Consider the following 26536-nt stretch of genomic DNA (forward strand, 5'->3'; position numbering starts at 1 on the left):
TTATCAGGAAATTTAATTTTTCTGCTTATCAGGATCAATTCAATATTAATTATTGATAGAAATGTATTTTATAGTTTAATTTCAAAAATTCCCTGTTTTTTTTTTCTATTTTGTACCGTTTGTTTTTATCTTGTAAAAGAGTTGAACATGCTCAGAAAAGTTGGTAAGGTTAAGGAGTGAAGAAATTAGTAATCAGCTCTTCCCTGAATTTGTTTAACTCAAGATTTATGATGCTGATGTATATGAAACTGCATATATTTATTAAGAGTAAAATTATTAAATTTTGTCATGTGTTAGAAAACGTATGGAATTAATTATTCGTGAATAAATAATGCAACAACAGTTTTTGGTAATGTAAACATTTTTTCATGCTTAATTAATTTTTGCATTGCTATTTGTAATTATCATTTAGAATGTTGTGCTGTAACTTGAGCAAGTTGGTGAGTAGCAGATTAGGAAGTCCAGGATCATTTTCTGTATATTCTTTATGGGAAGTTTTTGGCAATTTGAATGTATGGAAAAGTGTAAGATTTTGCTTATATGCTTATATATATTCCTTGTGAACAGTTTATTTCATATAATTTTTCTAGATATTAAGTTCTAAATTTAACATGCTCATTTATGTTTTGAAATACAAGAGGCATATTTAAAAAATAATGGCAATTTAGACATTAATAAAAAACAAATGTAAAAACATCAACTATTCGTTCAGAACTTGACCATTCATCTTCATTTTTTAAAGTAATCAGCATTTTTATCTAATGTTATCTTCTTGTCATTATGCAACAACAAAACAAACTTTTGTCCTTAATTCTGTGCTGCATGAGAGTTCATTGTTGCAGTTTTTAACCTATCTTTTCCCTCTTGAGCTCTTTAAATTAAGAAAGACACATAAGGCAATACAAGGTGAAAGTTGTTAATTCACTCTCAGAATTGCTGGTCTTCAGACTAATACAGGCAGTAGTGTATGGTTTTGTGTTGCTGTAAAAGAGAATAATTCCTGACATCAACATTTTATATTACTAGGTCTAAATGGTACATGCCTCTTTAGATGGCATCTCATGGTATATTTCTTAATATAGCTGTTTTCCTTACTCTAAAAAAGTCTACCAAAAACACTTTTGTTGCAAAAAATGGCAGTTATGATCTTCCTTGCTAAGTGAATTTGAATAACTCCATTAGGTGGATTATTAGCACTAAAGGTGCTGTTAGTCTGTAACCTTGCTTTTTTGTCCATATCACTTTTCAAATATTTATCAAGAAATAATATAATGAATTAAAAAAATATACATGACAATGCAAAAAAAAAAAAAAAAAGGATGTTTCCCCAAATGTTATCTTTGTGTACTATTTTTAAAGAAAATATAGCAAATATAAAAAAAGTATGGCGACACAAATAAAAGACTATTGCTAGTTTTAAAGAAATAATCAACCAAATATATATATATATATATATATTTTACAAAGTATGCTAGCATTTAATGCTTTAATGAGAATTTCATTTTCATGAATGCTTATAACCACACTTTCTTATTCCAAAATTGCACCAGCCCAGGACAACCGTTGATTTATTTATTTATTATGCCATTATTTCTAGCGCTCATCAGTGGCTGAGTGGTAAGTCGCTGAACACTGGTAGTTCAAACCCGGGTTCGATTCCAGGCAAGTGGCCTAGTTACATGGGCATTTTCTTGGTTTTACCCAAGTATAACATATATACGAGCCAATTTCCTTTATAGAGACCTACACGAAGGCATCTCTCCCCCTTAGGCAGATATCAGTAGTGTGCTTTGCCATAACCTAAATAAACCATTTATTTCTAATCATGGAAAATGAAACAAAACAAGGCAGGTCACAAAACAGTAAATAATTCAAAGCTGATTGTGGTCTTGATATAGCTGGAATTTTGGATATTTTATTTTCTTAAGTCTCGGAACTTCTAGATTTGAGAAATGTAGACTCTGTAATCAGCAAATTTGCAAAATCTAAATCATTTTCAAATTTTTTTAGTACATCATCAGTACAAGTAACTAAATACCGTTTCATTCTAGCGCCGTCGCAGGGCTGTGGTAAGCGTCCAGCACATGCGCACTAGTCTTTCTTGTTCACTGACTTTCAATTGTCGCCATTTTGGTTGCTCTATGTTGTGTTTTCAGTTTGCTGTGCACATTCAAAATGTTTAAGACAATTAGTTCTCCCGCTGACTGTGAGATTCGTGCCGTGAATTTTTGAATGCGAGGAATGTTAGACCGGCCGAAATCTATCGTCAAGTGACGGAAGTTTACGGTGAATACGCAATAAGTGATGGAATGGTGAGAAAGTGGGTAAGAATGTTTAATGCAGGTCGAACAAATGTCCACGCCAAGGCTCGGAGTGGTCGGCCTTCTGTTGTCACCGATGATTTGGTAAGGAAAGTTGATGAAGCAATTCATGAGAACAGACGCTTCACAACGACAACTCTTTCAGAGGCATTTCCACAAATTTCACGTATTGTTTTGTTCTAAATTGTGTCCGACCGCTTGAATTATCGCAAACTGTGTTCCCGATGAGTTCCAAAAATGCTCACTGATGTTCACAAAACAAAGCGACTTGGTAGTGCCCTGACATTTCTCACGCGGTACAGTGATGAGGGAGAAAACTTTTTAAACCAAATTGTGACAGGTGATGAAACTTGGGTGTGTCATTTCACACCAGAATCGAAACAACAATCGATGGAGTGGAGACACACTCATTCTCTGAAAAAACAAAAGTTCAAAGTGACAATGTCATCACAAAAAATCATGTGCCTGTCTTCTCTGATAGGAAAGGCGTTTTGCTTACTGAATTTCTTCCCAGAGGTGAAACCATTAATGCGGCACAATATTGTGTGACTTTAACAAAACTAAGGCGTTTCATTCAAAACAAACGAAGAGGAATGCTCAGTAAAGGAATTGTGTTGCTCCATGACAATGCTCGGCCCTGTACTGTTGGCGTCACTCAATCGTTAATTCGACATTTTCATCGGGAGCAGTTCGATCACCCGCCGTACAGCCCGGACTTGGCGCCGTCCGACTATCACTTGTTCCTGCACATGAAGCGTGAGCTTGGTGGCAAGCGCTTTGGATATGGCGATGACACGAAAAATGCTGTGGAGTTGTGGTTATCGAAACTGGGGGAAGTTTCTTTGACGATGGTATACAAAAAACTGGTCACCCGCTATGACAAGTGTTTGATCATTGGCGGAAACTATGTTGAAAAATAGTTTGACATGTATTTTCATGTAAAAATAAAATTGGATTCGAAAAAAATGTTTTACTTTTTTTTTTTTTTTTTTTTTCAAAACAGTACTAGTTTCCGAATACACCTCGTATATAAAGTTCAGGAAGGTCAAACTTCTTGCTACAGATTTGAGAAATATAGACTCCATAATCAGTAAATTTGCAAAATGTAAATCTTTTTCAAATACAAATGTATTATTCTGATTCAAAACCTTTTAGACTATATAAAGTTCATTGAGGTCAGACTTATTGTGCAGCAAATAACCTTTTGATATAAAGAGTTATTTTGCCATTTGTCTTACACTGAAAAAGAAGAAACTGATAATGTAAGATTTTGAGTTAAGTATTCAAACTCTAAGATGGAAAACAAAAATGCTCAGCATTCACAAAACTGGTTAAATCTCTTTTTAATTTGCTTACATGAAACCATAATTGAGTGTTCATCTAATTAATTATATATGGATGATATTACGTTAAAATGAAGAACATCCTTAACCAGTTATAGCATAAGCATTACACAGACTTAAATGTTATTTATTCTCATTACACAAAACTGCAGTTAACATGTTTGTTTCACAAAGATCCTTCTGATAACTATTGGTAAAGATCTGGTGATAATGTATAAATAAACAAATCATTATAATTCTTTATATTCCATGAACTAGTCTTCTTTTTAGCAGTGTCTGATAAAACCAGTTGTCTTTATCAAAATGCCCTGCTGATCATACTGAATTTCATTTGTTAGAATACAAAAATATGAACATAGTAGTAAAGTAACCCCCTTTCCCAGGAAAAGCAAGCTTAACTTAGCACTTGTTGACAAACTAAGTGGATAGCGAACTGTGCGAATTGATATAGTGAAACATAGTTTAATTTTAAATAAATCAAAAAAGTATATACTTTTTGCCTTGCTTGTGAAGTAGTTTAAAAATATGTGTGTATGCATATATGTATTTCATATCAATATTCTAAATTATTTTAATAATCGCTCAGTATTTTTAGGGATTTTTGAGATAGGTTCCTAACAACCCTTGACAGTTGCCTTGTGTTGCTGTATATCTGTGATCTGACAATTGTTGCCAGTTGCCTTTTATTTTTCCTGTCCTTATTTTTGAAGTATGCCTCATATATAATTTGAATTTAAATCTGCTTCAAGTAAATAAAAATGTAAATATGCATGACATTTATTTTACGTAGGAACTGGATGAAATGGATTTGGAAGAGGATAAAAAGTCTCTCATACATCGGGAAATTGATAAATTCCGGGATACTTACAAGGTAATTATCCCTCCGAATACTTTTCTGTGCATGAGGAAGTTTTTTCTACAAGAAGTATATTCCCTTTAAGTAACTCCATCAATCTCATTATACAGTAACTTATAAATTTTAATAGAGAGTTCATAATATTTTAAGCATATTATTTTGGCTTTTTTTTAAAAAAGGGACTCTCAGCTATCCTTTCCCCTGCTTCTTTTGTTGGCACAAGTCCCTAGATTTAATATTAGTGTACATTATGGTGTAAAATTTTTATAATTTAATTTTTTAGATAACATTTTTAAAGAAAAATTAAATTATATTTTACTTTCTCTTTTTTCTAATTAAATAATAATTTTTATCTATAATTCTTTAAAGAATAACCTAAGCCTTAAGAATCTGCATTTTAATTACTTTAAATGATGTGTAAAATCTTTGAGTATCATTTTTAAGGTAAACTGTAAATAATTTCGTACATTCTTTTATACTTATTTTTAAATATTGCATGAATTTTTCTTTGCTGATATTATTTTCGGCTTTCCAGTTAGTAAAATTAATTTTAAGTATTTTTATTGATAAATTATCTAAGTCTTGTATGTAATTTGTGCCATTTGTAAATGTCCCTATTTTGCAATGCAAACAAACAAACAAAAAAAAAAAAAAAAAAAAAAAAAAAAAATCAGTAGCAACACCGCTTTAGCTGCTAGACTATACTAGTACCATTCTACTACAAATAGCCAAAATGGACATTTTTCGTTCATTGTGCATGTTTTAGTGTGTGAATGTGCAAATGATTGGTGCTAGTGGATTAAGCTTAAGTTTGTTATATGATTCCCCAAACACTAGGAGTAAACCTTGTTGATGTTAAACAAGCTACAACACGCCACTAAATGGGCTATGCTGTTTAATTTTATCTAGGAGTTGGTGAGTAAATTGGTACTTTGATATATGTTGTTGACACTTGTTTCACTGAAAATCTGAAGAAACACTTGTTTAATCATTTTTCTATAGCTAAAAATGGGTAATATTTTTGAAGTTTCATGTTAGAACCTGATCATAGCATTCACTTTAATATCATCTGAATAATGTAATATTTAAAAATGTTTCAAGTATAGTTTCTGTATTCAGGTCTGTATATAGATTTTTTTCATTAATGGCTTTACTGATCTTTTGCTATCCTTTTGTGTTTAATTTCTCATGTTCTCGGTAATTTAAAATTCTATTAATACTTGTCTCTTAAAAATAAATAAACTAATAAAAAATTCAATATAAGTGAAATTTCACTCCAAAATACACGATCTTGAGCATTATTCAGTTTGTTCTAATTAGGCTGTCAAGTGTCATCTTTGCTTTTATATAATAAATGAATATGCATGCAAGTTTGTCACATAGAGCTGAGGCAGACTGGTTCAGAACTATAAAATTTGGAGCAAACTTTGTCCGGGTGAAGAAAGCGTGCACCTTAAAGGAAGTTTAAAGCTTTATTTATTATTGTCGTTTTTGTTATTGTGTTTAAATTTAATAAACCAATTTTTTGCACCTATCTTCGCTTTATTAATTAACAAATAATTCCAAAATTTGAATGTTTATACCATCAAACACTGTGAGGAAGAAAATTCAAATTCTTATACCCTAAAATACTGTCTTGAAATTTTCGTAGATTTAAAAAACAAATTTTCAACCCCCTCTTTCAACACAAGAAGGGGAAAAAATATTTGTAAGCAAATAAGACTTGCTGCAGGTCTTCTGCCATTTTATAAATGATCTCTCCGCCGCCATCAGCATGCCAAGCCACTAGCAAAATAAATATTTAAAACATTTAAAGGCTAACATTTGATGAATTTATTTTCTGTGCAATTCAGAATTATTTTATATTTAAGGCTATTAAACTAATGTTATAACCAAGACTCACTATTTTTCAAATGTATTAATTTAGTAAAAATAGGAAGTTGATTTGTTGTTGAGCGAAACTAATACAAATGGGCAATCAAAAAGTAAGTTTTTTTTTTTTTAAATTTTTTTTATTGAATTTGAAGAATTCACATAGTGCTATTTTTTGGCTTCAGTTTTAATATTGTAACATTAAAAAATTCTTTATATTAAATCTTGTCCATCTTAAGTGAAATTAAAATAACAAGATACTCATTTTTGCGGATATGTCTATATATACGTGATAATTTATTTCATTGTAGATTAACTTACTGTTAGGAGAGCTTGATTAGAGAATGCACAAATTCACTTTTTAGCCATGGTCAGGGAAACTGCTGCACAAATCACTAAGTTTCGGTGTAATGGATGACTGGATGGAATTTTGGAAGAGGCATGACCAGCTTGGTAGTTACACATAATTTATTTTTGTTTGATGAATATAATTTATTTTTGTTTGATGAATTTCTTAGCATACGTATCCTTAAATGGTCAAATACTAGAGGGGTGCTAAACCCACCCCATAGTTTTTTTTTATACACAATTACATCTTAATAAATGGAGAATATTTAGCAGAGAAAATATTTAGACTCGACAAAAAATGGCGTGTTGAATACGTCAGTGACAGAGCGCGTGGAGGGAAGATGCGCAGTCGCCTACTACGCACACCAACCACCTGCCGCATACCTGGCCATCAAACTGCACGATCGGAGGTTGAAAAAAAAGAAACAACCTACGTATATTGCAAATGCTGCTACTCCTAACTGTGCTCATATATAGTCTGCCCACTACAAGAACTCATTCTATTCATGGAAGTGGTTTACATGTTGTTTGTAGTTCTGTTGTATTTTCTTTTTATTTCTCTCCTCACTGAAAAATATTAATGTTTTACGAAGGAGTGAGGAAGATGCTATATAATTTATAAAAACAGTATTTAACTCTGCATTTGATTATGCGAAAATAACCATGAACTGATTGGTACCACAAGGATTAGCCATTTGGCAATAATTTGTGACATACATTAGCAATTCGTTGATAATTTTAGTTCTAATTTGGTTTAGATAAGGAAAGTATAATAAAAAAAAAATACCAACAATTAATACTCTTGATTTTGAAGTTATATAAATTTTCTTCAGAATTATGACAAAAGTTCATCAGAAATAGAAAATATTTTTCATGATGATAAATAGCTAAGAACATAATAAAATTGTTCTAGTGCTGAAGAAGTGTAAGAAATTTCTTAAAATGTGTTGATGCGGTGGAATCCATTTAAAATTAAAAGTGTGGGTTATTCTAATGTATTTTAACTCGTTAAACTTTCCAAATGATTTTGGAAAAAACTATATTTATTGTCTGAAAATTCTACTAAAATTAGTTTGGTTCCATAAAAATTACTTTGTAGAAATTCCATAAATTGTGTCGGGTCTATCATTTTTCATGAAAAAGAGCAGAACTCTTCCCTGTTCAGTTGGTGCAATTTAAATACATATTGGTTTTAAATCTTTTATTGCTGCTTCAAGTGTATTTTTTCAGCTGAACTATTTTTAAACGTTGTCCTTCATTTTAAAGTAGCGGTAAACTTATAGTATATGCTAGAGAATGAATCATCTGAATAATCAATTTAACCACAAAGTTTCTGAAAACCTTGAAAGCCTAATTTGAACTGTCTGAATTATTAAATTGAATATTTGAGTGAGAAATTTGTAGGAATTTTTCCACTAGTACTTTTTATTTTCCTTTGAGTCATTGGTACTTGGGTATTTCTGTTAAAAAGTAAGACATATCTTATATGTATAAAGTTTTAATAAATCTGTAGCCAAAATTTATGGCCAGTTTTTAATGGCAACACTAAAGGTAAGTATAGTTTCATTTCGCTTTAAAATATTTTTGTTTTCTTCTTTCCTATATAAAATTCTGTTACTTTATCATGCATTTTATTCTACTGAATTTTAAAATTAAGACTAAGTAAATAAAAATTGTCTTTTAAATACCCTCATTTTTTCTTCCTTTCTGTTTTTTTCATCCTCACTTCTTGGCAAAATTAAAGCACAAGTTTCTTCTTTTACTATCTTTTTATATACATAGTCTTACTTTATATTTTTGAGTAAAATGTTAGATAACTTGGTTAAGTATTTTTGGCCAAATGTCCTCTTGCCTGTGTTTCACAGGTATGTATTTATAAACATATACATATTTTTAATAAAAGTAAACACTGTTCTTTCCAGTTTGTAATCTTATGTTGTGAATAAGTTGTTAAGAATTTAATTAACATTTCTAACATGTTTTAGATCATTGTACTTAGTTCGCTTTTATATTATTTGTTAAACAATTATTATTTGATTTATTTTGAAAGTGAACACAAAGTAATTTATTGCTTATAAAATGTATTTTATGTGCTTATGTAAAAATTGAAAAAATTCTTATGCAAACAAGTATAAATATGTATTTATTTATCTTGAAACTTTTGCATAATAATGTAAGTCATGTTTCCCGAGTTTTTAATAAATAAAACCTCAGTTTTATTTTAAAACTTTTGGATTAGAAAAACTAAGCTCCTTAATTTAGAAACTCTTATTTTATTTGATATCTGAGAGAAAACAACTGTATTAAGTTTCCAGTTTACATCTTGGGAGTGAAGAGTGCTCTCTCCAATGAAGAAGCTGCCTACAATGTTCTGCTATTGGATATTCAGAATCTATTTTGCAAGTTATAATTTTGCTGTTATTTTATAAATACATATATATATATATATATATTAATTAAATGTCTTAGAACTTCCAAATATTTCTAGGTTCCATTTATTTGTACATTTTAGATAAAGTTTTGCTATTAAAATTTTAATTATAATGGTAAGACTAGCCATGTAATACACTTCTCAACAGTGACATTATGCTACCATGAAGGAGAAATTATGGAAATCTTTGGAATAAGACTTGTGGCTAAAGTATGCAAATTATCAGATTTTCACATGTCAATCAGTGAGAGGTCTCTAAGAAGCAACTTTTTATTACCGTGTGAAGCATGCATAATGTCTTGTGATGGGACTGCTAATTATCACCAACTGTTAAATGTCAAATGAGCTAGAATCCTTAAATTGCAGAACATACTAACTGTGTGAAATATCACATCATGCATGGATCAAAATGTCAGTGCTACTAAAATGATTACAGGGATAGCTTACAAACATAAAAAAAAAAAAAATAGAGTATCTAATCAGACCTCTAGAAAACTAACTGCGTTTCTTTTGCACTTGCAAGCAAAGTTAGATTACTTACTGTGCACTGAAAATAGAATACTGTAAACTGGTATAAAGATGGTATTACCAATATCATGATCAGATGTTAAGGAAATGCCAAGTAGCACAACTCCGTTGCATTGTGTACGGCAGTTACACTATAGTTTACTATAGACCACGTGGCATGGACATTAAGAAATTAGCAGTATGCTTTGGATCCTTCCTACTGAAGTGTTCTTCATACCATTTTCCAGGGGCACCGGGATCATTATAAGGGTTAGCAACGTTGATTACCTTGCTGATGGACCCAGCCTTGAATTTTTGAGAAAGCACGGATGTTTGTGCTGATGGATCCAGCTTCGAATCCTGGAGAAGGCATGGATGTTTGTAAGTTTATATTTTCGGTTCTAGCATAAAGGCTGTCAAAATACTGGCAAGCTGGAAAGCCCTCTCGAATGGTTTGGTAATAGGGAATGACAGGTGGGAGGCCCTTAGACCATACCCCAAGGTGTTCTTCATTAAAACTGGGATGAAGCTGCACAGTTAGTGCAGTGAGACCTATATAACCGATTGTGAAATTCTTGTGCTATGCTTACTTGTATCAGTACCCATACCGTTTTTCAGGAAGACACTATCAGGCAATTTATACCTAGTTACTACTATGCTTTGACACATACATATGGAACTGTAATTTATGTACTGTATGAATTTATGACATTTCTCAGGCGAGCTTTGATAAATGAACGGATAATATGCCAAGTCATATAGCAGCATGCATTTTTGTATATTACATACATGCTGTTAATAAAAATCATGAAAATTTGCATGTTATTTCCCTTGTTTTTGATTTGTAAGACATTGTTGCTACTTTTCTGGTATTTCTAATTTGCATAATCCTGCATCTCTTTATTCATGATATTACAGTTTTACTGTTGAGGAGTGTAAAAGTTTCATGACTTTTAAAATTTGGAATTCCTAACGACATTGAATATATATTTTCTCTGCATATGATTTGTGTATTATTTTCTTTTTTGTGTTCTTTTGTGAAACTGATCATTCATAAGGATTTTTTTGTTTATTAAAAAATATATTGCTAATTTTTTTACTTTGAAGTCGCACAACAAGGAAAATTAACTATATGTCAACTAAATTTATGCATAACAAGATATAGTGATGATATTATTTGCATTCTAAGTGATTAATATATTTTGTAATTTTTAAATATAATAAAACTAAAATTTCCATAATTTCATTTTTATGGGTATATCCTCTCCTTCTTCAGAAGTAACATTCTTAAAGGAAGTCATAGTTTTCATATTTAGCCTCTGGCTTCTGTTTGAATTTTGGGTGGATCAGTTCAAAAGCAAGTAAATGTATCAGGCTGGGTGTAATTTTTTGTATGGAAGTGAAAGCATAGCTTCATTTTAAAAAAAAAATCATAAAATTACTCAATTCCTAATTTATTTGCTTAGAATTTCACCTTAAAACTTGAGTGACCACCATTTGTAATTGAATCAAATAGTAATCAGTGCACATTTTTTAAAACTCTGTATTATCTTAGTGTTAGAAATCAAAATTATCAATTCGTTAAAGTGATAATTTGTTCTAATTTAACAGCTAATTTTTTCCTCAGTTTAAATTTCTCTGGAAGGAAATAATAAATTTTCATTAAAAAATATTTTGAAATTTTAAAGGATTTTTGGAAAGGCGGATGTGATTATTTTAAGACTTTGGAATTTAAAATGTATGTTATAACTTATTTTAAAAGCCTGCTTTGGATAAGAGCATAATCATTCCACTTTAAAGTCATCTTTTTAGTAGTCTCAGCATCTTTTTCACACTGATAATATTATGCTCTCATGAAATATATTTCGCAGCGTATCCAGAGTTTAACTATTACACCTCAGAAAATGGATGGAAATGCACAACCATAGCTGGTTCTCTTGGTAAAATTTTTATTTGCTGAAATTGCCATTTGGAAAACAATTTTTTTAATTGGATCGTAATGCTTTTTTAATATATATAACATAAACTTATCCATACTAACTTATCCATATTTTATATAACATGGCCACACTTATCGATCTGGCATGATCGTATAATATATTACTTGTCTTATCTTTTTTGTTATATCTGTATTGCGCAGAGAGCAGAAGAGGAGAAAGAAAAAGATAAAGAACGCCGTCCACGTAGAAGAGAATACGAGTCTCCAGAGCCTCGATCTCGCGACAGAGACAGAGATCGAGACCGTGACAGAGAAAGGGAAAGGGAACGTGACAGAGATAAACGATGGTCTAAAGAACGTTCATTGGGAAGAGAGGAAAGAAGCAGCCGGCGAAGGCGTAGTCGTGAAAGAGATCATAAGTCTCCCCGTGAATCTCCTGTAGTGACTAGAGAGCATAGAGAGAGATCAAGAGAAAGACAAGTTGAAAGACAAAGATCCGTTTCCAGGGATCGTAATGACTGGAACCGAGAAAGAGAACGGTCCGATGAAAAGTGAGTGTAAACTTTTAAGTATTTATCATTATGTACTTTTCCATTGAATATTGTGTGTAGCGTTACTATCAAAATAAGTGAAATGTAGTACAATTAAAAAAAGAGAAAGCGTGAAGTCTAATGCTTGTAATCTAATCTTTGGGCAGTGTTATCTGTTACGTTGCTACTTTTTTTTGGGGGGGGAGGTGTATCGAATGTAATATTTGTATTTTAAAAGAAAAAAAAACTTTCAGATTTTATATTATGCTCAAAGGAGCATTTTTTAATTTACACATGCACACACACGTTTCAAGAGCATTTCAGCAAAAAATATTTTAAAAAGCATATTTTTAGAATTTCTGATAGTCTTGTTTACTGGACACAAAATATTTTGTTCCGTACAGTGTGTTTGTTTGAAATCGTTTATTTTTTTAATTAAAAATTCATTAGTTTTACAAAATGTGAAATAGATAATTAAACTTCCAGGAGCCCATATTCAAGTGGAGGACTATATTATTCGAAATTTGATGCTCTAGGTACCATTGTTTTTTTCACAATGCGAGAAACATACAAACATAATGAAGATGCTTCATTATTTAATTTCTTTCAATATAATACAGGGCGAAAGTATTCGGTGACAACTATCTGAAAAGTGATTTAATACAAAATGCTCTTTCGAGACTAACAGCACTTCTCGGCTAATAATCTAATCTCTAATAATAATATGTAGCTTTAATGATCATACTTGCTTTTCAAAGAGCACTTTTTAATGCTATTCAGTTTATTAAAGGATAAATTCCGTCTTTTTTGAAATTTTAGATGGATTGTTGCAAAAGTGTGAAATCTTGTTCAAAATTAAAAGTTAGAATATCCATGTTATAACTTGTAGAGAAACAAAACTAACCAAGAAATTATAAAAATTAGTTCAATGAAATCGTGTCTTGAGATTTCGTTATTTTCCAACAAAAGCAGCAGTTACGTAATTGACTTCAATTTTTTTTTGAAACAAAATGCTTTATTAAAAAAGTCAGAATGAACAAAATTTTTGAATTTAACCTAAAAAGTGTGATAGATTAATATCTTGGAGATTGCATAATTGGGTGATTTCTTCAGACTCTCCACATCAGTTAAACAATATTAGTGATAAGTGTTTGTGACAAGCATAACAATTTCATGTTTTTAAACAATTTTTTATTAGTAAAAATGGTCAGTATGGCTAAAGTTCTTGTCAGTGCTGCTTTCTTTAAAAATGTTTCGTTAAGCTCCCCCGCCTTCCCCCTACACGACCCCCCTTGAAATTTTGTAAATTTGTTTTAATATTTTTTTTTTCTTGTTTTAAGAACAACCACTGTCTCCAGACCTAAGGAGAAAGAGTATGATAAAGAGGAGGAAGAAGATGCATATGAAAGAAAAAAGCAAGAAAGAAAAATACGTGAAAAAGAAGCTCTGTATCAAGATGTAAGCTTATTTTCTTATTTGCTTACATTCTGCATACCTTTTACAATTTTTTATGAAATTAGTATTTTTGTGTTATCTGAATGGGAGATTACATTTACCATTGAATTAGTAATTGCAATCTCGTGCAAAGAATTTTCCCCAAAATATACTTTGATAATTTAAGTGTTCTGAAATTGGTCTCTCTCTCCCCCCTCCCTTTTCCCCCCTGCTCCAGTTGATTTTATTTTCTCAGCTCTTTTTCATTGGTAAATTTATTTGTAATTTTTTTTTAAAGAGCTTGGAAATGAAACTTAGTTTTAAATTGAAGTGAAATATTTAGTTTATCCCCTTTTTTAATACTGTTTTTAAACTTTTAAAAATAATTATTATTGAATAAATTTATCATCTAGCAAAATGATTTAGCACTATGTCATGTAAATGCTAAATTATTTTCTTTGAACAGCGTCTGCGAAACTGGGTTGCAAGAGAAAGGCGGAAAGCTAAAGAATATGAAAAAGAAAAGATAAAAGCTGAAGAACAAAAAAAAGATGAAGTAAAACCTATTTCTTTTCCTTTCAGTCTGCATGAAATAGGCAGTAAATATTTATATTGATTTTTTTATGTGTTATCCATTAAAAAATATTTTAATTTAAAGGCTAAAGAAGCAAGACGATTGAAGGAATTTTTAGAAGATTATGATGACGAAAAAGATGATCCTAAATATTTCAAGTATGAATTGACAGTTTATACTGAAAATTTTTCCATCTTATATTTAAAGAAAAAAATTTAACTTTTATTTTTTATTTTTAATAGGGGAAGTGCTCTTGTTCGAAGAATGAAAGAACGGGAAAAGGAAATTGAAGAAGATATGCTTGATCGTCAGAGAGAGAAAGAAGAATTAGATGAATTGCGTAAAAAATTGGTTGAAGAAGGTCATCCTGATCCTGAAGCGGAAGTAGAAAGAGTTAGTTTTGCTCTGTTTTCTTACGAAAATCCTGTACCCAATCTATAACATTATTTTGATATGAAACAGATTAATGATGAAGTAAATTTTCCAAAATTTTCATATTGTGTGAAGAACTATAAATTACAGGTCAACAAAATGTTCTAAATATGTAAGCTAAGTGCTTTGTAAATGAATCTTGAACTATATGGATAAATGAGATAAATTTTGAATAAAATAAGAGATTGGTTTTGCTATTTATAATTATCTGGGAAGGACATAATATTTAGTGGAAGAATTTTAAAACTTCATACATTGCCTGACATAGAAAATGCAACACCATAAAGATTCAGCCCTATAAACATGCAAATTTTGGGGAATACCTAGCAGAACAATTCATGCATATGATCTAAGATACAAGTTGGGTCACAAATTCTATTGTGAGGTGAGAAGGAAATATCGGATGAACCAACAGTTGCTACTGTTTACTGCTTAGGGAACCCACAATTCGAGAAGTTAACTTTCCAGAAGGATGCATGTGAATGAAGAGGTGTCTGCATGACGATACCGTAGGCAGTTTCAGGAAATGGACGATTTTACAAAGGGTCAAATTGTACGCTTACGTACAGCTAGTTGAGCTTACCATAATATCACTGCACAAAGCACATATACATGTATCCACTGTGCATAGAATTTTAGTCTAGCTGGATCAGTGAAGGAAATGTAAATAGCCGGGAAAAAACCAGGCCCACTTAGACATACTATTGACGGCACAGATCTACGCATATGGAAGATAAGCAGTGGCAGTCCTGCAGTTCACTACTGTGGGCATGCAGAATTGACTACCATGGACCTTGCAGAATACTCAGGGAACTTTGGATGGTATTTAGGACGAAAGTTTCTTGACATTTGGCTGAAAGCGGCTTGCACACAAGCCACTCTCATTAATGCCAAATCTTTGACTCAAAAGATTTTGATTGTGTGTCCAGTGACCCACTTGAACATCTGACTGGCACAATTACGGTATTCCACGAGTCTCTCTCTCTCTTTTTTTCTCTTTTTGTCTGATGATAGTGACCTGTTAAGAGTCTGGAGGTATTGAGCCAATCCTTTTACTGTTGCTGAATGCCATACCATTCATCATCATGGCGTAATGGTTTGTCATCAGTCATGGTAACAGGTCACTCCTGTTGTGCATCAAACACACACTGATAGCATGGCAGCACGTTGATGAAGTGCTACAACAATTTTTGATACTTTATCTTCAGCAGCTGTAAAATGGTATTTTCCAACAGGATATACACACAAGCATTCGTTGGTTCACAGGCTTTGCAATATGCCTTATTGCTTTCTTAATCTGCAATGTCCCCTGATCTTTCGCTGATTAGGCAAATCAATCACTGTTTATCTGCTCTGTCCCAGCCATTATCGGAACACGAACTTCCGTCCCTCAGGAGACTAACTGCACACTAATTGAATCTGTCCGCATAAGGTTATAGCTTACATTGCCACAAGAATTGTTCATACATCTTACTAATTCCCTGTATGTTTCAGCACTGTAGGAATTTATCTTCCTATAAATAACATAACTTATTTATATATGCATGCTCTGTCTGTGTATCATTTGATATCTTATTTTACCCAATCTTTAGTAGCGGTACATTTCTATATGAGGTAGTGTATCTGTCTCAGCCTCATGTATCATTTATAGTGGTGTTCCTATACTTTTTTTTTTTTTTTGCGGGGGAGGGAGGGTGAGGATTTTTTATTTTGAACATTAGAAAAAGCCAGCTTTTTGTATACAAAAAAGGCATTTAAAATGTATGTTGGTATGTATTGAATATTTTCTGAAATATAGATTATTTCAAGGTAACATATATATTTGTGTCAGGGTATCTTTTTAGGTAGTTTTGTTGCTGAATCCATATTTAACACTAAAATTAAGGTGATACATGTTTGAAATTTAAAAACCTATTTTAAATACATTTTCTATAAAATATTTATGTCCTTAAAATGTAAGACAGGTTAATGAATATTGTGGATTCTCATGTAAAGTAACGAGTTTACTAAAATCCGTTATGAATGATGTTTTTTCTGATGTTAAGAGTATTCAAAATATTTTTCTCACTATCTGGTTTCTTGACGGAATAAAGATATTGTTTTACAAGTCAGTAGGAATGTCACATTTGATTTTATCATTAGAAAATGCTGTAAAAGTACATGGGAAAGTCTAACCAATAATCTGAAAATTGTTAACTGTGATCTACAAAAAAAAAAAAAAAAAAAAAAAAAAAAAACAGCATTGGCCACATATGGCCCATAGGCATTTGATCTACTGCTTCTCTGTATGTATTGGTATTATTATAAAATTCAGATTTTATTCTTTCAGATTATAAGCACATTTAAAAAGAAAATTTCTGGTATGGTCCTTTATTTTTTTGGCCTAGCCATGACATTTTTATAAGCTTTATAGCCACTCTCATTCATTTTTTATTAAGAATAGTGTAGATTTTAAAGTCTGTGATAAAATTCAGTTAGGTATAGTAGTCAATCTATTTCTGAGCATAGTATTCAACCAGTGATTTAAGAAAAAAATTTACATGTTTCATATAGATGTTCTGTATTTCCCTGAAATTTCGTTTGTAGTTTTTATACCTGCTTGTAGATTGCTTCAAGTTATTCCATTTTTAATATGATTAAAATTTTCAGAGTTGCTTTGTGATGCTTAATTTGTGTGTGTATATAAAGTTCTTGAGTTTTGATTGCACGCACATATATATATATTATATATATACGCATAGCAATTCCTTCAAATTGTATTTTCTACTGAGTGGAGTTCGGCTTTGTGTCTAAAAATTTGCTGAGATGATATGCCACATTTCAGTTTGGTGTAGATCCTATGGATATCGATAGATTTGCCAAATTATTTGCTACATTTTAAAAAATATTAATATTTTTTTCACTTGAAGATTAGATATTTAAAATGAAGAAATAAATTTGTTTCTGTGATGATTTATGTTACATGATTCAGATTTTAATAAATTTAATTGAAACTTGAGTGTATTATTTTTTTCTGATATAATTTTATGAAGACTGGTCTTCTTTCAGCATGTTTGCTATCATTATATAAAATAGCTGTGATTTATAGTGAAAATCTGTCCATTTCAAGAGAATGGTATATCGTCTGTGCCAAAATATCTTCAGCGAAATATTTCTGCCCCTTTGAAAAGAATATACCAAATCTATTTTAAATGCCCTTTTTTTTATATATATAACTATTTTTGTGTATTTAATGAAATTTCAGTGTAATATTCAGTCAGTCATGTATTTAATGAAGTCTTAAGATTAGTTTTGCCGGATTTTTGAAATTCATATTGGCATTTTTTGTTCATCTAATAGAAGTGTTACAAATTGTGTAATTTATGCTTTTGTATAAAAAAGCTGGGACTTTAGCTAGTAAAGAATTTTAATGTCTTCATAAAAAGCTAGTGTAGGTAAATCTTGCTGAACATCTTTATGTGATGAAGTACCTGAAATGGTTCTTTTAACGCATACAATTATTTATCCCATGATGTTGTAAAATCTTCTGAACATAAAAGATCTCCCAGTGCACAAATGTTAATAATAATTTAAGATGCTGTTGTTAGTAGTTTATATGTATGTTAGCTTAAATTGAATTAAAAATTAAAGGTTGTATTTTCATTATTCAAGAGAGGATTTTCTTTTCTCTTTTTAATTTTTTTCTCTTTTTTAGTATATCATATCTGAAACAACTTAAATATATTTTCAGTTGTTATTAGAAGAAAGTCGGTTAATGGAGCCACCAAAACCAGAAACGCCAGAATCTGATCAAGAACCTGAAATTCAACCATCCCCTGTTAAAATGCGGCCTATTTCTAAAGCAGCTTTGTCTCCTGTGGAGGAAAAGGAAGATAGGGTGATATCAAAGAGACCTGTTTTGGAAGATGATGTATCCCAAAATAGCTTCTCAGGTTTTTCTGATGTCATAACACAACAAGAAGAAGTTAAATTAATGGGGTTTACTAGTCTGAGGCTGGGTAAGTTTTTTAATATAGTCTATATAATTGTTCCATGTTCCCTTTAAAATTTAGCAGGAATATTAAGTCTTTGATGCAGTATTCTAAGATACAGATAGGAAAAGTTGTTTCTAATTCTGTAAGACAGTTTGTTTCAAAATACAGTTGAATCTTGTTGGAAAAACTTCAAGTGACCATAAATTTGGTTCATGATATGATATTCGATCTGATTAGAAAAAAAATGGATAATTTCAGAAGACAGTAGTGATATAAAAATTAAAAGTCAGTTATAACTATGTGCAATTACAAAAGTTCTTTTTCATTGTTTTTCAGTATCACAATACAACAATAATTTTACACAAAAAAAAAAAAAAAATTACTTAACCAAAAAGTTAATGGTTTAGGTCTGTCTCTGGAGTTGCACTTTTCTCATCTAAGATACGCATTTACAGTTATGATATAAAAATCAAGTTAGAGAGTGCTATCTGATAGCTCAGTCAAAGAACAGATTTGAAGCTCTTTGTCTCAATGGATCAGTGGTTCTTTGGCTCAGTAAGATTTCGTAATGTATCCTTATTGTGTGTTCTTTTTTCCCAAAAACTGAATGCTACACCTGCCTCATGTAACCTTTTGTTTAGAACATAGAGAAAGGTTGGAGTGAAGGTAAAAAAACAGTAACCAAAAGGGTTTTTTTTTTTTTTTTTTTTTTTTTTTAAATTTTATTCTGATATTGTAAGCAGAGTGAATTTAAGGATTAGTAATCTTAATTTGAAAACTGCAGAAATTCTGAGGAAAAGTTATTTTTAGTCTAAGATAAATAGTTAAAAATTTCAGTTAAAGTCATTCAGTTACATAAGTCAGTTAAAATTTTCAGTCTGCGATAATTACCAAGTGCAGTGTGTCCAATTTATGTACATTTTGAAATTCACTGTAGCTTTATAAAATATAGCATTAAGTCTACAGAAGAACGGATGTGATCAAAATTTGTTCGGTATAGCAGGGTTGGATTGTATTTTATGTGATATTAAATTTTTTTAATGTATTACCAATCAAGCAGTGATTTATCATCTGCATTGTGTAATTTAAAGATTTTATTCTGAAATTTGAAAAAAGCATTTATTTTGCTTACTTTTTTTTTTCTTTTGTCATTCATTGTACATATTTAGGGAAAATGATTTATCTGTCCTTCCTTTTTCTGCATTAAATGAATTTTTGGTCTGTAAAATATGCTGATTTTTTAAAAAATATTATTAAAAGCATTTGCTAGATTCGACATTAATAAATACTTATTTTGATTATAATAAAACACTTAAAATTTAAATGAACATGTAAATTTTACGTTCAGTATCAAGGTTTACAATGCATTGTTTTCAACTTTTCTATTTAAAAACAAATATGTGCCGAAAATTGTTTGTTATTTAATAGAACATAATTTTTCAAACATGACTTTAGTAAAAAATATATGTGTAATATTTAATTCTTTTGACACTGCACAATGAGATCATTTGCTTTTATTGCAGACACCAAATTAAAAAAGTTCTAGAATATTATTATTACAGTCAAATCTCATTAATTCCCCTCCCCCCAAGAATTCTGAGTGAAAGTATTCTAAGTAGTAATGTGCAAGCTAAACACTGATTGTACCAAATGTTTTTTTGTGACACTGGTTAGTTGTTGATTTATTAAAACAAAGCATGCAAGATCTATCTTCTGTAAGAAAAGGATACATTTATGGAGAATTCTCTATGCCATAAAATTAAATAAATAAATAAAAAAATCTATGAGTCAGCTTATTTAGCTCGCATTAGAATTCAAGGAAAATAACTAGTGTTTTGCACTTCAGTTACTTAGTAATGTTTGATGCTTCACACCAGCTTGTACCAGATAGTCAAATGTAAAGAACCAAATAAAGAATTTTTTTTTTAAATCATGGGCAAATAAATAATGTATTGTATGATTGTATCTATTATTTTGGAAAATATTTTATCTGTGCAAATATTTATAAATTTGTTTGATATTTTATAAACATGTTAGATGTTGGTACATTTCCAGTAGTTTGGGTGTGTAATAATCATAGTTTAATCAAAGTACACAACCTGCTCATGCAATGGCAACATAAAATTACAGGTATTAAGGTGCTTAATATATTAATGCAATTTAACAGTTTTATACAGAAGGAAAGGTAAAATTACTTATAAAATTACTTATAGAATGCAAGTTGCTAATTTTTGTAAATTCTTTAAAGATTCCTAAACTATCTCTGTTTATTGAAAACAGCAAAGATTTATCAACATATCAAAAGAAAATATTCTTTAATTTTTAAATAAGGGTTATATGATACATTTAAAAAATAATAAATAAAATATCTAAAATGTTTTTCAAAATCGTTCGATAATTTTTAGTTGTTCTCTTCTACCTGTGTACACAGTGATCTGTTTTTGCTTTTAAAAAAATTGGAGAACTTCCCAAACCTGAGGTCGTGCCCAACTTCGGTGTTGCTGATTGACTGGCTATCTGCCAAATGTATCTCCTCTTTCTTTTTGCAGTTAGAATTTTTACCTCAGTTTTCTTCCATTGCTGACAAATTCCACAAGCAAATGTTTTAAAATTGAGTTTAAGGCAAAAAGTATCATGATTTGTGTATAAAAATCATTAGAACTTGGAATACAATATAGATCCATAATTAAGATACAATAAAATGACGAACAAATATTAATTTAGAAGGTCAAACAACAAAAATCAGCATTATATTTTCAAATTTTCACTGGACTATTTTCGATGGTTTTACCCAACCATCATACTCAGCTGCAAAAGTGCTAATGAATAAGTTAGGATATAATGATTAGATAAGAAAGCCTGGACAGGAGATAAACTATTGGTGCCATCTGTTGATAGAACCAGAACTAAAACATAATTCTTTAAAGGCTGAAGGCAAAGATGGATTGGAATTAGGGTCGTTAATTAGAAAAAGAATTTTTTGAGGGAGATGTAAAATGCCTCTAGAAAATCCAGTTTACCAATAGATGTTTTTTTGAATAATTTTGGCAGCAAAAAAATTGAAAGTGTGATTTTCGGACCAACAATATTAGGCAACAGAAGACTTTTGTGTTTCCTTTTTTCTAACATATGCCTCATGTTCCTTGACGCGAAATTTATGGCTCTCTTAGTTTGGTAAATGTAAATTAAACCACACTGGCAAGGAATCTTATAAATACCACAGGAATTCATATCTGGAATGGGGTTTTTGAGTATGGAACTCGGAATTTTATTGATGGGAGAATAAACGACCTGGAAGTCAAATTTCTGCTAAATGCATGCAATTTTATAGTTAATTGACGGAAAGAAGGGAATGACAACTGAATTTTTATAATCTCCTAAAACAAGAGTGTGCCTTTTGGTGTATTGAGATGATAATTTTGTAACAGCTTTATCAATAATGTTGGGTGAAAAGCCCCTGTCAATAGCTATTGCTTTTAAATAATTTAGTTCTTCTTCAAGGGATAGTTTGGAGAAGCAAACTTGAAGAGCACGAAAAACATGGGAATAAAATGAAGCTAACTTTTGTTTGGTCGAATGGCATGATTTAAAGTGTGGTGGAAGGCAAACTGATGAAGGTTTATGGTAAACTGTAGTACTGAAGTTGGATGTGTTACGTGTGACCAGAATGTCGAGAAACGGAAGAGAATTGCAAGTCTCAAGTTCAAAAGTGAACTGAATAGCAGGATCAATAGAATTCATTGTTGAAAGAACTTTATTTAAATCATCTTTATTACCTTCAAACAGAGTAAAAGTATCGTCTACGTAGCGGAACCATGCCGGGAAGTTTAAAGTTTCAAACAATTTTGATTCATAGTAATGCATGTAGATATCAGCCAGGATGGGACTGAGGGGCTTTCCATGGCTAATCTCTCAGTTTGCTAGTAATATTTATTTTGGAAAGCAAAATGTGTTTGTTTGAAACAGAGAGAAATTAGCCCATCAATTTCGATGCAAGAGAAATGAAATTCGCGAAGTCTGGTTGGTTTCTAGACATCTTAAAGCACCCTCCACTGGAACATTGGTGAATAATGATTTTACTAATAGAGTTGAAAATCTAGAAACTAAATATTTAGCTAACGGATACGAGGCAGTACCTAAATTCGATACAATAGGGCGGAAAGGAATACCACTTTTATGAATTTTGGGAAGAGCATATAATCTGTCACAATTCGCAACAGATGGGATAAGTGAATGTTTTAAGTTGCTTGAAAGGATTTGTGAAGATTTGATCGCAGTTTTAATTTTTGACAGGTCTGAAGGTGAAGGATCTTTAGGGATCGGATTATATGGTCCTTTGTTTAAGATTTTAGTGACACCATCGATGTAAGTGTTCTTATCCATGATAACTATCTGGCCACCTGTGTCGGCCTTTGAAATGATAATATCCGGGTTAGAATGAATTTTGTGCGTTGTAGCTCTTTCTTTCGCTGTTAGATTTAGTTTCAAAGGTTTATTATTGAGTTCCACATTATGAGTGATAAGATGCCTAATCATTTCTTTCTGTGAATCTGAAACTTTACTGAACTTGAAAGCTTTTTCGATAGGAGCCAAAATGTTTGGAATCGAGGGTTTAGTGATGGTAAATAAATAATAAAGTTAAAATAATATTTTAGAATTCTGTCTAAATTTCTTTTGATAAACTAACATTAGAAATATTAACTATTGGCTTAATGTTTACAATGGGAAGATTTTTTGAACTATTTGAACTGGAAGACTGTGAAAGAAGTTATTCGAATTTAACTGCAAGGGTGTTTTTATGACGGTTAACTGCGTTCTCCGCTCTATATCAAGACTTTTGTTCAAGGGCAGTGAATTTTGGATATGAATTAGCGAGTTCCGTATGAAGCTTATAGAGCTCATGTTGAGATTTGAATAACTGTTGACGTTTATCCCTTATGATGGACCAAAGTAAGGCTAGCTTGCAGTTTAACCAGAATTCTTGAAACGTGACTGGAAGTTTTTTTTTTTTTTTTTTTTTTTTTTTTTTTTTTTTTTTGATTAGATTAGATTTGATTTGAATGAATTGGGGATCAATTTTTTACTTTTACACTTAAGTAAAAAGTAAAGATGATTCAGGAATTTTTGTCATTTCAGGCGTAATTTAGTGAAACAATGGATGAAGGCATCATAAACAATGCAGCAAATCAAACTAAACTAACTAACCAATAATAAAGCATGCACAAAACAGCAAGAAAATTTCACACTGAAATGAATAGAAAACAAAATATTTGCAACTAAAATGCATGAAATCAGATAAGCAAAGCACAATATTCAAATATGTGAAACGCAAATAGAACTTAAAAATTGAAAAAAAAGTACTTACCGAAACTCATGCAATCGCAAAATGGCGTTTACACCACGTGCAAAAAAGGAAGCGAAAAAAAGCCGTTTTCAGCTCCAAAACACATACAATCGTAAGATGGCAAAAACCACGTGGAAAAAAAGAAAGCAAAAAATAAACCTGTTTGGGGCTTCTATAATTAAGATACAGTAAAATGCCGAACAAATATTAATTTAGAAGTCTAACAACAAAAATTAGCATTATATTTTCAAATTTTCACAGGACTAGTTTCGAAGGTTTTACCAAACCATTATCCTCAGCTGCAAAAGCGCAAATGAATGAGATAAGATATAATAATTAGATAATATAAGAAAGCTTGGACAGGAGATAAGCTACTGGTGCCATCTGTTGATGAAACCAGAACTAAAACATAATTCTATAAAGGCTGAAGGCAAAGATTGATTGGAATTAGGGTCGTTAACAAAAAGTTTTTTGGGGGGGGGATTTGAAATGCCTCTAGAAAATCCAGTTCACCAATAGAAGATGTTTTTTGAATAATTTTGACTGCAGAAAAATTGAAACTGGGATTTTCGGACCAACAATATTGGGCAACAGAAGACTTCTGTGTTTTCTTTTTTCTAACATATGCCTCATGTTCCTTGATGCGAAATTTTAAGGCTCTCTTAGTTTGGCCAATGTAAATTAAACCACATTGGCAAGGAATCCTGTAAATACCCTAGAAATTCATATCCGGAATCAGGTCTTTGAGTATGGAACTCGGAATTTCGTTGATGGGAGAATAAACGACCCAGAAGTTAAATCTCTGCAAAATATGTGCAGCTTTATAGCTAATTGATGGAAAGAAGGAATGACAACAGAATTTTTATAATCATTCATTGCACTTTTGGAGCTGAGTATGATGGTTTAGTAAAACCATCGAAATTATTCCTGTGAAAATTTGAAAATACAACGCTGATTTTTGTTGTTTGACTTCTAAATTGATATAACTCCACTATAAGAATGGTGATGCTGCTTAACTGAAAGATTGTTTTGAGCATGGTTGCCTGAAGAATGTATATGTGCATGGTTGCAGTTTGGCATGTTCTACTACTAAAATGATAGTGATAAACATAAGTACTGATATTAATATTGTACAACAGATGTAATTCTATGAACTCTCCTTGATTGATCTTTCAATTGTAGATTACATACCGAAATTTTCATCGTAGGAAGGATCTCATTATTTTGTTATAATATGTATCATCGCTGATGTTTTGACTGACCGTGGCAAGTGACTTCACATGGCCTGTGACTGTTCGTCATAGTTCGGCAGATAAAACGTCCTGGTCATTTATACAAATTGGTTGTTTTAAGTTCCTGTATTCTGTTTTAGAATGTGTAATGGCATTGTTATTAAGAACAGTTTCAGGTGCTGTTGCATTTTATTACATGCAGTCCATGGCTAGTTTTTGTGGTTACTTCGTATCACTTGATTTAATGTATGACAAGATTGATTAGAGCGTATAATTTTTTTATGAGTCCTTTTAACTGTAATCTTATTCATAATCCGTAACTGCTGAATGAAGTAGTTATTTAATTGAAAATAAACTAGTTTACATTTTGCAAAGTTAGACTTTTAAACTATTTTTAAATGTATTTAAAATTTGTTCATAAATTTGAAATATTATTTAAGCGTGTGCATAAAGGGATTTTTGAAAAAAAATTAGAGATGTATATGAATTATAACTTTTTGCAGTGTTAATGTATTCTTTAGATGTTTGTTTTACGTTTTAAATGTGCATTACCTTAAATTTTAATTTTCTTAGGTGCAAGCCCTACTCAGCACAACTCGAGTCCTTCTGTCCTAGCTACGAACAATCACACATCTAGTAAGAGAAAAGTTACCGTTGATGATGTTTTTAATGTTAATGATGAAGAAACAGAGACAAGAAAGAAGAGGAAATTAATTCCTCTCGATGACACTCAAGATGATGGTCCCAAAACTCCAAATTCTGTATCACAAATGACAAACGAAGAAAAGCGGAAGCATATCAAAAGCTTAATTGAGAAAATTCCTACTGAAAAATCTGAACTTTTTGCTTATAATTTAGATTGGAAAGTAGTAGACTCGGTAGGCTATATTAGTATTTATTTTGTTTGTGAAATGAATATTTTTCCATACAAAACTTTACCAGCCCAAATACGTAAAAGGCAGTACATTATGCTTGATCAAAGTGTTCAGTATAAATATTTTCCTTTTGCAACATATGTAGATGCATGACAGGTATATTTGTTGCAAATGGTAAGAAAAGTTGATTTATTTGTAAAGATGTAAGTTTTTATATGTTAATATATTTTATATTCTGCTCTTTATTCAGTAACACAGAAGCTAATGTGGTTACTATATTAAAACAGAATGTGAAATAAAAAGAGAAGTGCAGATATGCAAGTCAATCTCTTATCAGAAAGTATCAAAATGAATCAGCTGTACAGGCTGTTATTTAAGAATTGTATTTGAATGGGTTGTCAGTTAAAAAGTATAACAGGAACAAGATAAAACAATTCCACTGTGCTTGTCTGCAACAACATTAGACCATTGGTGACCTAGTAGGTTTCTGAAAACGGAAGAATTGTTATGGTTAAAATTCTTTG

The 26536-nt window shown here is 31.0% G+C and overlaps 1 protein-coding gene across 1 annotated transcript in view; it reads left to right on the plus strand.

Annotated features, from left to right (window-relative positions):
* LOC118200385 (RNA-binding protein 25) overlaps nt 1-26536 on the plus strand; it is a 72469-nt gene that overhangs the window by 34035 nt on the left and 11898 nt on the right. The window contains exons 10-17 of the mRNA XM_085823915.1: nt 4455-4535; nt 11819-12168; nt 13488-13605; nt 14048-14137; nt 14240-14313; nt 14398-14548; nt 18318-18585; nt 25711-26015. Of these exons, the coding sequence (XP_085680041.1) occupies nt 4455-4535; nt 11819-12168; nt 13488-13605; nt 14048-14137; nt 14240-14313; nt 14398-14548; nt 18318-18585; nt 25711-26015 (1437 nt within the window). The remainder of the gene's footprint in view (nt 1-4454; nt 4536-11818; nt 12169-13487; nt 13606-14047; nt 14138-14239; nt 14314-14397; nt 14549-18317; nt 18586-25710; nt 26016-26536) is intronic.

Source organism: Stegodyphus dumicola, chromosome 9 (assembly GCF_044657685.1).
Source record: "Stegodyphus dumicola isolate Sdum_Otavi_A_Nest chromosome 9, ASM4465768v1".
NCBI lineage: Eukaryota > Metazoa > Arthropoda > Arachnida > Araneae > Eresidae > Stegodyphus > Stegodyphus dumicola.